General features: G+C 41.9%; 1 protein-coding gene across 2 annotated transcripts in view; it reads right to left on the bottom strand.

Annotated features, from left to right (window-relative positions):
- Window positions 1-14134, bottom strand: part of LOC118788164 (diacylglycerol kinase zeta-like) — an 85523-nt gene that overhangs the window by 17329 nt on the left and 54060 nt on the right. Inside the window, exons 27-31 of one of the 2 annotated variants that reach the window (XM_036544056.1) lie at window positions 10141-10181; window positions 9695-9891; window positions 6725-6823; window positions 3725-3838; window positions 1588-1656 (exon numbers count right to left, since the gene is read on the bottom strand). In XM_036544056.1, coding sequence (XP_036399949.1) covers window positions 1588-1656; window positions 3725-3838; window positions 6725-6823; window positions 9695-9891; window positions 10141-10181 — 520 coding nt within the window. The remainder of the gene's footprint in view (window positions 1-1587; window positions 1657-3724; window positions 3839-6724; window positions 6824-9694; window positions 9892-10140; window positions 10182-14134) is intronic. The other variant, XM_036544058.1, reaches the window with a different exon arrangement.

The following is a 14134-nucleotide window of genomic DNA, read 5'->3' as shown; positions in this document are numbered from 1 at the left end:
TGTGGTGTGATAAAAAGGGGGACTCAAATGTGAACTGTTTTGGCAAAGATTATGTCCATGTTTTATGTATTATGTATTGTGTATTTATGGCTATGTATTATGGCCATGCATGATGTTCATGTTTCCACAGAAAGTTACCCTCTTTGAAAGCACTGTGAGATTCTCCAAAGAGAAAAACATCACACACAAAAACTAACTAGTAACTAGTCTAATCAGTAGTCTGATATACCTTCTATGTGTCAAAATTGGGTATTTCCGCACAATCTGTGAATCTGACATGACTTCTTATACACTTGTCCCAAGCAGAAAAGTGTTCATACTTTGATCATACTATGATCATTTTGATGAATCTCGTTTTACCACACAGGAACTTTATACTGTGCAAAATGGTAAATGGTAAAAATGGTAAACAGTTGTGAGTCAAGTTTCATTTTACATATGCTAAGATGTTTGAAATGATGAATCATCAGGAATGTGAATGTGGCATCATACAATTGGTTGTTACCCTTTCACATAAAAGCCCCTTGCATTGGCTATTTAAGCCACTGAGGCCATTTTATTGAAAAGGTTCGGTATGTGGAGAGGGGCTCGTTTTCCCCCCATGTCTCGGGCAGTGCTGGCTGCTGCTTTTTTGCTCCATGGCTGGCTGATGTTACGCTATTTAATTGGGCAGCACGTTGAAAGTCTCCGGTACCACTCCAAACTCCAAACAAGCCCATATGAAACATGAATTTACTGGGTGGAAAAACAGATATTCTGTTTACCAGACAGAAATTCCACTGTGCTCCTTGTGTTAACATTGAAAATTCAATCTCTGTCATTTCTGGAGCAAAAAAATGTTCAGATTTGCTCTCTCACTCTGATTTGATATCCCATAATGATTAATCATGACAAAACATGGTCAGCCAGCAGCAGAAAGCCCCAGGATCATGAAAACTCATGAAAAACTGGAACCTCCATGACATGGATGTGTGGAGGACAGAGTGGCAGAATGGCAGAGCTGTCATTCTCCTGCTTAAAGGTCTCTGGTGGACAGGTCTGTGTCACCATTAGAAAGCTTGTGCCTTTCTCTGTTGAGCTGGAGAAATGAAGTGTTCTTACGTGTGTCCCTTATGATGGAAAGTACAGCTATGACGCTGTTCATAGATGCCACCTAGGCACCACTAAAACAAAGCGCTCAGGCTACAGTGACAGCTAGATGGGTTCCAATATTGTTGTATCCAAGTTTGAGTGAAACCATATCAAGTGTCAACCAATATAGGGATAATTCAGGTACCGAGAGCAAACTGTGACACACTAGCACTGAGGACATGCTGCAAACACACATCTTAACACGGATCTCTTTTTAAAAAGCTATTTAACACACTGTGGCATAAATTTTCTCATGAAATACAATGAGTTCTGTGAAAGGTATGTTGAGAGAAAGTCTTACTTTGCCAAGTGAAACAATAGCAAAAAGGTGTTGACTGGTTCAAGAAGTGAGGAGAAGAGAGGAAACTTTCAGCCTCAGGGTCAGAAGGGAGAGAGAAGTATGAGGAAACCTTGTACAATACTTTGGTGAGTGGGGGAAAGGGGGTTATCTCTCACCTGACTGTAGGTTTGAAATCGGCTGCAGTTGTGTTAGACCGATGAACAGTGACAGGTTTTGCCCCCTTCCTTTAAAACAACCACAAAAACAAAATGGACAAAAGAACTACATGAATAAATGATAAATGACAAAATATGAAAAAGAATAACAAAAAACAAATCTTACATGTCAGATGTAGCCAAATAACAAGATGAGTGTATAACAAACATACTCAGAGTGGAGCTTCATGCCACCAATAATTGATATTTTTATAAAACACAAGTCACAGAGTGCTGTGCTTCGAATCAGTTTTCACACCCCATTTACTGAAGCTGGCACTGGTAGAATCACCATTACTGACCTCACACAGGAGAGGGATGACAAGCCACACTCAGGGTAGGAGCAACACTGTGTTGTGAAAGCTTTTCAAATTTATGATTTATGGGGTGGAGTTATGGCCACTGACAAGGCAAGCTGAGACATATTTCACATCTGTTCTTCTACAAAAACTTACAGCAAGGTTCAAGAAATGGGAACAGCCAAGCCTCGGTATTTTCTGTTTTTTTTAACACTTTCAATATACCTGTGCTGTGCCCTCTGTGAAATTTCAGCAATTTGTTTCCTGGCTTCACATCATATTTAGAAGCCAGTATCCATAACGGCTGCAAGCAATGTTTTCCCCATTGCACATCCTGCCATTCGCACAGCTGCAAATCATACAGAGGCCTCAAGGCTTGATATTTCACAGCGGATTCTACTCTGGAATCAGAGGCCATGCTTGGTACAGCCATTATGCAGAGCACTAGGCATGTTCTGCTCCTTCCTGTCGATTTTTAAAATGTGGATAAGAAACAGAATCATGGGCCTCCCAGGTGGCTCAGCTGGCATGGCACTCATTTTGAGAGCAGGTTGAGTCCATCAACCCAGGTTAGAAACTGGCTGTGTCATCTGCCAACAATGGCTGAGAGCCCACAGAGATAAAACAAATTGGCTTTGTCCTGCTGGGGATAGGGAGGGTAGGTCAGTCAGGGTTTCTGCATTTCACTGATCTCAGGCCACGTGTGATTTGTCAGATGCCTGGATGATGTCAGAGGAGTGGTGCATATCCTCCAATCAGTACCCAGTTCACTGTGGTCTACTGTGTGGGTTAGCATTCATATCACACCAGCACACCTGCAGAGATCGCTGCAGCAAGACCAGACTAATGTACAATTGGCAATTCCAAATAGGGTTGCATAAAGGGGAAAAAAAAAAAACAGAATCATTTCTTCAGTCCATAAAGCAAAGAAGTAACTGCAGACACAAGTGTCCAAAAGGTAAAAGACCTTTTAATGACTCAATTGCATGGGACAATCAAGAGTCAAGAGCTGTACTTTGCAAGTACAGGAAAGTTTATTTTGATTTGATTTATTTTGGTTGTGCTTGTCAATTTGTATGTATACAATTCATTTCAGATTCTGCCAAGCTCAAAATGACATGTATGAATTGTAAAAATTCCTACATTGATTTAAACATGCTTTTCAAAGTGGTTGGACACAGCACCATTGGGGTTAGCTGTGTCAGGTGAATGCCTCCCTTTTTTGTACAGTATGAGAGCTGCATGCAGCTCGAGGTAACATCTGCACTGAAACACTACTGCTAAATACATCTGCATCATAATGAGGAACCAAAACTCAAATAAAGCTTGTCCTGTGTTGAACATAAAGTAGATATGAATTAGAGAAACTTTACCCTGAAGCCAAAAACAAACAGGATCTACAGCACCCCCTTCACAATGAGCAGGTCATGTTAAAGTAGTTTCCTGTATTGTGGTGGTTCAGTTGAGCTGCAGTTTGGAAGATCAGGGCATGTGCTGTTGTCCCCTGATAATGAAGGCCCCAGTGGTGTGTTCTTCAGCACCTGGCTCTGTTGGACATTCCCCCTCCCTGCTAAATAAGCTACTAAATTTTGCTTCTCTTTCTAACAACATGGAGAGCACAATGGCTGTTTCTGAGGGGTTGGCACAGTTGCTGGCAACCATGAGAGAAAACCTCTGGTGAAAATCTCTCTATGGTTGCAGGGGGGGAGACTGGTGCTGCTCTGAGTCACATAATGAAAAGCCCACAAGCCTGCGACTGGCCTCCTTCAGGGCTCTTTCCTGCCGTGGACTCTTCTCACCTGCTGAGAGTGGGCTTTGTGGACCTCAGAGAGTCGCTGTGCGCCAGCGCCTCGGCAACGGAGCTGTCGCTGGAAATGCGCTTCCTCTGCGTGGCACGCTGGAGCTCGAGGATCCTGCAGTGGGGGTGGGAGAGAGACAGGCAGTGGTGAGAGAAAGGCACGCTCCCCAGGGGGGAGGAGGGGGGGGCAGCATGCAACAAACCAGGCCATTGTTGCCAGATCAGGCAGCCAGAAAACGCGCTGCCACTGTTCCCCCTCTTCCGAGGAAATCGGGGTCTGGAGGTGAGACCCCAACTCTCAACTAGAAAGGGTTATTCTGTTTCTCCATCATTTTTGATATGGACGCTGCATCACAGTGAGCACGGCCACTTGCTCTGCTCAAACGATGACAGTATAAACAACATCTTCCGGGAGAGAAAAGCTTGGTTCAAACAAGACAGAGACAGATGGACCCCAGAGGGCCACAACTCCCCGCACTTGAGTAGGGCTACTGAGGCCAGCAGTGCGGGAACAAAACCAAAGGGTGAGAAAGAGGAAGAGGGAGAGAGGCTTCTGGGAGGTCTCCTTCACACAAACTCCAGAAGTGCTGGGACGTGAAGAGCACAGCTTCATTCCTGCTGAGAATCACCGCCAACACCTTCATCCTTCCCATAGGTGTCTACGTTCTCCTTCTTTAACAAGGTTAAGTAAATTACACTAAAAGAGTAAACATAATAAATTAAATATCACAAAGAGATCATGATAAAGGCTCATTATGCCTTTTTAAAATGTTAATCCTTTTATGTTCAATTCTGTCTGAAGAATTAAGAGAAGGTTTTAGATCATTATTCCTTTCCCTAAGGTTGTGTGAGTATAATGATCTCAGTGAAAAAAAAAAAATTAATCTTTCAAAGACCAACTGGGTTCATACTTACATTCACCGTAGTATTCTGAATTACAAATGATTTCAGCGGAAAAGAGTCAAAAGAGCTGAGAAACAACTAACACTTCTGTAAGAAAATTGAACAACAGATTCTGCTTTCTGAAAGTTTACTGGCAATACAAATATGTATTAACAGCACAGAGACCTGTGGTCTGATAAAAGCTGGAAGAGTCTTCAAGTAACATTTGTAAATCATTGCTTATTCATTGCTTGTTTGAGGTGAAATATTGTGATTTAGTTTGAATTAATATGTCTAGCCAAACAAATTGCTCACACACAGGTGAGACTTGAATCTGGACAAGATACTTAAGAACCTGCAATCAGCTAAAAAAACCTAATCGTGAACTCATGATACGTAATGCATGTGAGAGCTTCAAAAAAGCACAGGTTGTCAGGAAAGCATAATCTACAAATAGACTTGCCTCTGCATTGAATCAATATTCCTCCTTAACTTGAGTCATAATGACATGAAAGTGTTGATTAAATCAGGGGGGGGGTTAAAGACTTAGACACAAACAACTTTTAGCAGAACACTTGTCCCACTTTCAAGTTCATTTTTTTCAATTTCACTCTATAGGCCCCTTTGTAGACAATTTCGCTTTTTTGCTGTATCCTCCTTTTGTTGATACCAGCATCTAAGAAAGCTACATGAAGAACTGCGAAGAGTGCAACATGACATACAGTTTTCCCAGGAGTTTGGATAACTATACAAGAAATTGTTAGGATTATTTTTTTTTCCATCATAACAGAGGTATCTATTTTTATGTATCTGTAAAAATCTGAAAGTCTCGGGAAGCCCCAGAGCGGGGGTGACAGCTAGTGCAGACCCTCCCCGTCCCTGCAGCCAGGGTGTTGCTTGTTAACGCATGTCATTATCGGGCCTTCTCAGAGCTGCGCTGCCTGCATTTTCCACCGCGAGGCTTTGATTTTTTTCCCCTCTCCACCTGCCACTCTCCAGCAGTCCCACACAGCCCGCTTTGCAATTCAAATAACGGTAATCACCGTGGTAAATATGGAAAACGACTCTTCTAATCATTGGTTCAGCAGGAGCTATCTAAATTTGTTTTGATAAAACATTTCTCTACCCCCTACTTCCACAGCAGCCATTTCCCACAGATATGGACTTAATAAAGCTGTAGACAGGAGTAAAAAGCAACGAGCAAAAAATACACGCTAATACTGAGCTATAAAAATAAACACATAAAGGAGTCTGCTTTTCCCCCACTTTACCCATTGAATGCAATGAGTTTTTTTAATTTAAGCACAGGGTGAATGTTTTCACCTGATTGGTTATACGCTTGTCTTTTGATGATTTATCATTGATGCGTAGCTTGTTATTCTGCATCTACTCCCTCGTTATCACAGCTCTCTCTGCCATGCATTATACGTATGTCATGGCAGGCTGGTAAGATATTACAGATAAATGCATTCCAAAAATAAATAAATAGATAATAAAAATGACAGTCTTCAAATTTGCTACTGAGTAAGACCACAGCCGGACCAGGCTTGTAAATCCATAACCTGGTGGTATTTTCTCTTGGCAGGGACTGATTATTTATTATTACTGATTTTACTTATAATTAATGATGATTACTATTATTACTGATTGTTTATTAAAATAATTTATAACCATTATAACCACCGAATCGAATAAATGGCAGGTTGCTTTAATTCGGCTCTCTTCTCTATCAATAGGTCCAACATGTATCCATTTGTAAATCTGTTGAAATTAATTAACAGGAAGACTACTCTAGGTTCACCAGTAAAAGGCTTCTCTGGTTTACCTCTCTGTTTATCCATTCCCTAAAAGCCAAATTCTACCTCAAATCACATCATAATGGCAAAAATTCCATAGCAAAACATCAGACACTTAAGCAAACCACTGACATGGAGCCATGAATGGGTGATGGCACTCAATCACTTTGGTCCAAAGCTCCTGGAGGATGGGTATAGTGTGAATAATATGAAAGTGGATTGGGCTGAAAGTGAAGCTGGGGGGCCGGGCTGAATGAGATAGGTGTGCAGGAGGCAGGAGAGAGAGGGAGAGGAGAGAAGGAAGGAAAGCTGGAAGGAGATACCTCTTCTTTACAGGAAAGGGGAAGCCGGAGTGGGAAGAGAAGAGGGACTTCTTGTGTCGCCGAGCCAGGGCCTCACTGTCCGAGTGCGGGCTGGTCGGACTGGAAGTCAGGGGGTTGGGGTGGGAGGGGTTGGTGCGGGGGGGTGCGGGGCAGGGAGGGGGGAGGGGGGGCCAGGTGGGGGAAGGAAGGTAAGAGAAAAAACAGGAACATTTCAGTCATGAAAAACAGAGAGACCCAAAATCCAGGAGACGCAGTGACTGGAACAGGATAGAGCAGATAACGGAGCTGTTCAGCTGGACAGCATTGTGTGATTACTGTCAAGCCATCCTGCTTTAAGTGCCTTCTTTGCGCACACCACTTTAGGCCCTCCTCCCTCTACAGTACCCCCTGCTGGTGAGAAACCCACTCTCTGATATCACATTGAACAATTCCTTTCCAAGCCGCACATATTTCAGTTGAGCAGATGAAGGGAGCACAGGACACCCTGCTGTGGGCATCACCTTCCCCTGCCCACTCTGGTACCAGCGATGCATCATGGCCCAGGAAACACATGGAGTCCTCAGGTACCCCGATGACCGCAGTTATGTTATCCCCTGCTGGATCAAAGCCAAATACACGGTCTAGGCGCACTCGATTTCCAAAGGGTTGAAAAGGTTACCCTCGGGCAAGGTGGTATACCGCTTATCAATGAATCATCACTACCCCAAGCTTTGATGCATTTTGAAAATGTGAGTATGTGTGTGGCTAGCCCATCCCATGTTGCACGGTGCAGTGTTTGGCCCCAGTAAAGGAAAGCACTGGTAGGATGTGAAAAAGCACACAGCATGACCAAACCCCCCTCTCTTCACCTTTGAAGGCTGTGGGGATCCAAAGGGATTTTATTAGGAATTCCATTTCAAGCACAGGCAAGGCCCCAGCAGGAGCGACTACAGAAATAATGGGACGTCTGCTTTGAAGCCATCAAAAGACGGTGAGGTGTGTGCCTGCCTCAGGAGGCAAGATGGAGAACAGTCAGCGAGGTGCTAACGTTACCGTTGTTTACCAAAGGAGAGGCAGAGTACTGGAACTGGCAGTGATCCCACCTCTCAACTTGCACACCCCCTGTTCCTGGAATCCTATATCCAAGCCCTTTCCAGGTCAATTTAGGAGACAAGAACAGAAGCCGTTCCTGAATGAAAACCTCCCAGCCAGGCATCCAACGCTCTACACTATGCTAACAAAGAGACAGAACACATATTAAAGCTGTGTTCAGCTGCAACCCAGCATCAAGAGGGGAAGGGTCACTGTCCCTTTTATTAACCTGGTAACATATGTGTGTGACACTCAAAACAGATCACCATTTCTCAGCTGCATCTAGAGTTTTCCAGTCAATGGCTTAAACTGCTCTATTTCCTGGAGGCATTTTACAGATTCAAGGATGTGTCAACTTGTTGTTTAGCTTTCAAAATCACTTTAATCCTTATTCTCCAAGATGAATAAACAAACATCAATGAACACTTCACCAAAACATACTGTACATGAAACAAAACCTACTGCATACATTTGCATGGGGCCTCCACAAGTATAAAGAAAGCAGTGATTATACATTTTTCAGGCAACTATAAATAAACTGTGCAGATAATTCACAATTTTTATACAACCCACCCAGACAGTTATTGAGCAGGTCCTTCTGCTGAGCTGAGAAAGTAATAAAGCAACCAGAAAAGCTTATTTTCTCAAAAATGTGTGCTTCTCACGGTGACCAAGAGAGGAATGGGGAGGATGTGCCATCCTCATGCAAACCAAGGTGAAGTATAGGGTATCTCCATAGGTAATTATTGAGAGGGTGCCATGGTAAGTATGCTGGATCTCCACAGGTCATTACTGAGAGGGATCCAAGGTAAGTATGCAGGATCTCCACAGGTAATTATTGAGAGGGACCCAAGGCAAGATAAATAGTAATGTTATGTAATATAATACAGAAAGATTATGATAATTATGTAGATTGTACTGTGTTGGAGGGCATAATCACATTCCTTCCCACAGCATCAGTATACCAGATTAAAAAACTGATATTAATACTGGTTTTAATCATACAGTTCTTACTTGTAGTTCTATTTATGTATGTAAGGTGCCGCTATTTAGCAGACATGACCATGTCTATACCGTACAAACTTCAAGACAAAATTAAAACAGAGGACAACCCAATAATTACTTATACTGTTGCAGAGATGATGGCATAGCTAATGAAGAGCAGTAATGACATGTCACACACCACAAACACCGCCCCCCCTTCCTAAAATCTCACAACCCTAAATGACTCATAAAGCACAAATTTAATTACATTCTTTCGTACAGCTAAACATTTTACAGTTCTGTTGACACAAGCAGTTCCTACAGCATAGATAAAACAATCATGCTTATCTTACCTAGATTTAGGAGCAACTCTTGCGTTTGGAAAATTTTCATTGCAAATAACATATAGACATGATTTAGCTATAGAATTTTGAAAACTCTTTAATAAATGTGGCATTGACATGTCGTCACTACATGAGCTAGTTAGTTCCATCTCATATTTGCACATGATTGATTTTAAAGCAGTATGTGCAATGTTAAAACTTCAAAGACAAAACAATGCCTCATATGTGAAAAAGATCAAAAAGAAGAGCTTAGGAGAAAATTGACAGCATTAGCAACTGCATATGACATATGGACATGTGAGTGTACTGACAGTCTTATAATGCTCATACTGGGTTGATAATGATAACAATTGCAGAGGTGCAAGTCTATAGCGGAGATCAGGTATGCAGTAACACACATCACAGATTTCTTCCTGGGAGTAAGGAGAAATACTCGGGTGAAAACTGAAAGATGAACAGTATAACCTAATCACATATTAAAAGACAGCACGCAATGGAAACAGTCACAGGGGCATTCAAGCCTATTGAAAGGGATTAGTTCTTTGCTTTCAGATGGTTTCCCTCCACTCACCTGGGGACTGGGGAAGAGGGTGGAGAGGAGGAGGAGGATGGGAAGGCAAACTGGCGTGCCGCCGCCGGGGCCTCTCCAGATGAATCCACCAGATCTGGCATCCCTGGGGAAGTGCTCACCGTCTCAGTGACGACCAGCTCTGGATCCAGGATGAAAAGCTCATCTTGGGAGATCTCTGTCACATAGTGTAAATGCTCCTGGGGTTCACAGACAAAGAGGGCATGTGTGAGCTCCTCACATTTAGGGACTGCTGAAGATCCAGCTGACCCAAACTGCACATAGATGATCTATCTTAGGCCTGTGGTGAAAACCTTTGATGACATCAATAAAGTAGTTGGAGAAGAGACACATTAACACAGGTTAAAACAGGCAAAAACATCCCTAATGGCATGCATGTCATGTCATTGTGTTTTATGTGAGAGATAATGTATGAACTCTAGGCTTACCTGAGCGCGGTCAATTCTGTAAAATCGATCAGCAGTGGTAGCTGGAACAAACAGTAAATAAGGACAACTTGAAACAAATCCAAGCGCAAACCTTTTATTATGTCAGAATATAAGTCAAAACTAAATGCACCCAGATAAAACATACTGCAGGTAAGAGCATGATATAGTTGATCGTCATATTGGACAGAATGTCAACACTCAGTGTGATGTCTGATATTACAGAGCACCCTGCGTGTCATCGAATCAGCATGGCAGTATAAATATGTCAGGCAGTTACAGGTTTGAAGTTCCTTGTTCTTCTCCCAGAGGACATTGTTAGGCACAGCAGATGTGGCTCATATGACAAGATCCTGTTTTGACATACTAGAACACCTCAACCCAGTCTGCTGGCCAAGGAAATTATGCTCAAGTTGGCCAGATAGAAAGGATGACGGATCTTAGTTGATGAAGTCAAGAGACTATGCACAATGCTTATATTTATCACCGAAAATAAGGTGAACTGATAATGTTTAGGTGAAGAATTGACTGGTGAATTATCCAGCATCTTCTTGGCTTCATCTGTATGCCACAAAGTTAATGGCCCAACAACAAGCACAACAGAGAAAGGAGGCCACCTATAATGAGGTCTGAGAGAGGTGTCTGAGGCTTAATCAAAGCTGCATCCTGGTTTTCATTCTGAAAGCAGCCTTTGCCACATGTTCCTTTATGAGGAGAGAAGGTAAATAACATGCATACTAACAGAAACAGTAAAGCTGCATTAGTGGTTAAAGGGTGATTCAGGGCACAGAGGCGAAATTACTGCTGATAATCAGCCTGATGGTTCAGCTTGTCTTTTGTTTAGGATGAGTTTTTGACACATACTAAAGTAAAGTGTTTTGCTGGGATTTTGAAAGAGACACAAAGTGTTGCACCTGCAATATGATGCACAGTGCTTGTCCTATTTTACTTGTCTCATTTTAATACACTATCATTGATGACAGCAATATTAATGTATACACTGAATGAATTTTAAATGAATTACCTGGGAAATTTCACATGGCTTTGAATAATAATTAAAAAACAGAAAAAGTTGCTGAATTTATAGTATTATTATTATTATTATTATTATATAAATGTTGTAATGTTAGGTGCAAACAATTTTGGCCTGAAAGTATGTCAAGCAGAAACCAGACAATCACAGCTTTGAATTAAACTTTCCTCTTTCACTTATTCCATTTACTGAGCTAATCCAAATCAAATCTCTGCCTCAGATCAGCTTTTCCTGAATAGCTGTACCAGGTGATTGTGTGTGAGGGTATGTCCTGCTGTCACCTGTATAGCCACACACTATAGACTGCACACAACATTCTTCCCACTCTCAATAGTCAAAAAGGAGCAGTGCCTGGTGTGAAAATCCAGGATCTCATGGTTAATAATGCCACTGACATTCAAACTGGAGGATCACTGGGTTCAAATCCCAACAGCCTGAATTTGCTTGAGCAAAATTATAGATCTGTAAATTGCTTACAGAGAGTAAGGAGTGGTGAAAGTTTAATGTAAACATTGTAGCTTATTTAATATAATGTGTAAGCTCTCCTCTGTGAAAGTTGAGAAAGAGAGTTGGGTCTGGAAGAGCTAACAGCACTGTGTCTGTCCTGCTTATTATCAAGCCAAATCCACTGCATCTGGCTGCCTCTGTTCCTCTTCTGAGGTAACGCCAGTCATCACGTAATGGCACAAGCACAAGAGCGCCAGGTTAACAGCCCTGTGATAAGAGATTCCTTACAGAGTCCATTATAGAGGGAGCATACAGCTTCTTCTTCCACATAAGACACAACTGTAGCCTAAGGGAAACTCCTCCTGAATAATGTGCTGGGGGGGGGCAATGGTGTAATTTGCCTCTGTGACAATCGAAAACAAAATGCAAGGAAATGCTGAGATCAGCCTTTTCTCAGACATAAAATGACCATAGTTTAATTACTTTGGCAATGGAAGATTTGTCAACGAAACAGAATGCAGAAAGAGCCCATTTAGGGGAAAGTTTCTCGCTCTGGTTGAATGTGAGTTGGTTCAGAGGGATGATTTTTTCCCCGCAGTCCTATGCTAAGAGGCGCTGTGTTTAACTGTCCTGCTAATTAACTTCCAGCTGCTGATTCATCTCTGTGAAAGAAATGAGTTGTGGCCTGCCCAGTGGGAGCGGATGAGAGACAGCACGGCTGCACTGCACAGCCTCCTCCTCTCCCTAAGAGCTGCCAAGGCAAAGATTACCCCCTTTTCCTCTGCCTTCATTTTCAGCCAGGGCCTCACGGAACACAACCAAAAAGCAAAATTAGCCAAAAGTGTCGGTTTTCTGTTTCATATGATCAGAGGGTTTGGTGAACTCATGAACTATGGATTGAAATAGTCTGTCTTGAATGATCACGCTTTGATACCAGTTTGATTGGGATATAAAATGGGTTTGTTCTGTCCATCTACAGTCCTCTTGTTGCCACTGATGCCTGTTACCAAAAATATTAAAGTGGTTTAATGCTGCAGCCAATTAGTATAGCAGTGGAGAGCCCAGGTGACATGAATTATAGCATATGGTAGTAGTCAAGGCCTAATTATTGCTCCCAGTGGAGAAAAAAATGTTTATACAATATATATGATGCACATTGTCTTTAAGTTGGGTCTCTCAAACCTCCGTAATATGGTTCCTTTACAAAGGGTGAGTCCACATTTATGAGACTGATTTCACAAAAGCAGGAAGAAATATAGCACAAGGTGTTTCCATTACCTACAGCTGTGTCCGAAACTGTGGCTACTACACCATTTACTGAAGTATTACTGTATGGGTATCCCAAAACATTACTCAAGCTATCTGACTCCACTGCAAAGGCTGGATATACATCGAGAAACATTACCACTGTCATTGCATACAACGCTTTGGGAACAGAAATACAACTACCTTGACTTGAAATGGTAGTTGAAAAAGACTTCCCATAATATTCAAATAAATACCTGCAGTACAACTGTCACGTTGCTATTGTTGCTATTGTTATTGAGTTGTTTCTTCACTCTGATGAACACTAGTATATAAAACATAGATATAAAAGAAATTAATTGTTTGGAGTGTTCTTGAATATGTTTACTGGATGCTTCATCACCTCATTTTCGTTGCATTGAGTTGGCTGATTAAACAATCTAATTTAAAACTGTGATACGTTTACTGGGCCCTGTTTTAATTTAATTGGGAGATCTAATTTCACACTGGAAATGGTGCTCTTGATGTTATGAAAAATGCAAATGTAATAAATGTTGCATAACTCAAGAATTATCTGGGGCTCAATTAAGGAGAATCTTGGAGAACAGGATTCTTACCCATGGCATGCAATAAACCCACTCTGTTGTCAAACTCACCCTATACACCAAGACTCATTGAGAATTCAAATGACAACATGTTTCTATAAACGTGCCAAGATAAATCATAAGATTCTTGCTAACACGTGGGGAACATAACAATTCAGAGGGTTTCATTTTTCTTGGAGGACACTGTATTCTAAACATGCCATGTTTCCCACACTAATAACCATTCAAAGGGCTCTCTGTGGGGTGGTTTCTGGAGCTTGAGCCTGGCCTCCTTCATGGTTGGTGAATTTGTCCTAATACCCATAGACACCCCCGCTGTGGGATTCAATTAGGAGGGCTGATTATGTCAGAGTGACCAGCTGGCATACATAGATCAGCCTTGTGAGAATTCCAGACACAATACTCGGGGGTGAGGGCGATGGGGGCTGTCAGAACCCCAATGGAGAGTATATCGCTTTGACACCTCCATAGAAAATTATACTTCCAGACGTCATCACATTTCTGCAAGTAAAATACTCTCATATTCATATATTCCTATATATGACTCAAAATATAACTGTGATGTTATTGAATCCTCTGTTCCTTCCTTTCTTGGAGTTTTTTGTACTACAGACCAGACCATCTTTGAGTTGATCTTCCTGTATCTGTGGACAATCAACCTTCATAT

The sequence above is a fragment of the Megalops cyprinoides genome, chromosome 13 (assembly GCF_013368585.1).
Source record: "Megalops cyprinoides isolate fMegCyp1 chromosome 13, fMegCyp1.pri, whole genome shotgun sequence".
Lineage (NCBI taxonomy): Eukaryota > Metazoa > Chordata > Actinopteri > Elopiformes > Megalopidae > Megalops > Megalops cyprinoides.
The sequence above is the reverse complement of the archived record's forward strand: the minus strand, read 5'-3'. Positions and strand labels throughout refer to the sequence as shown.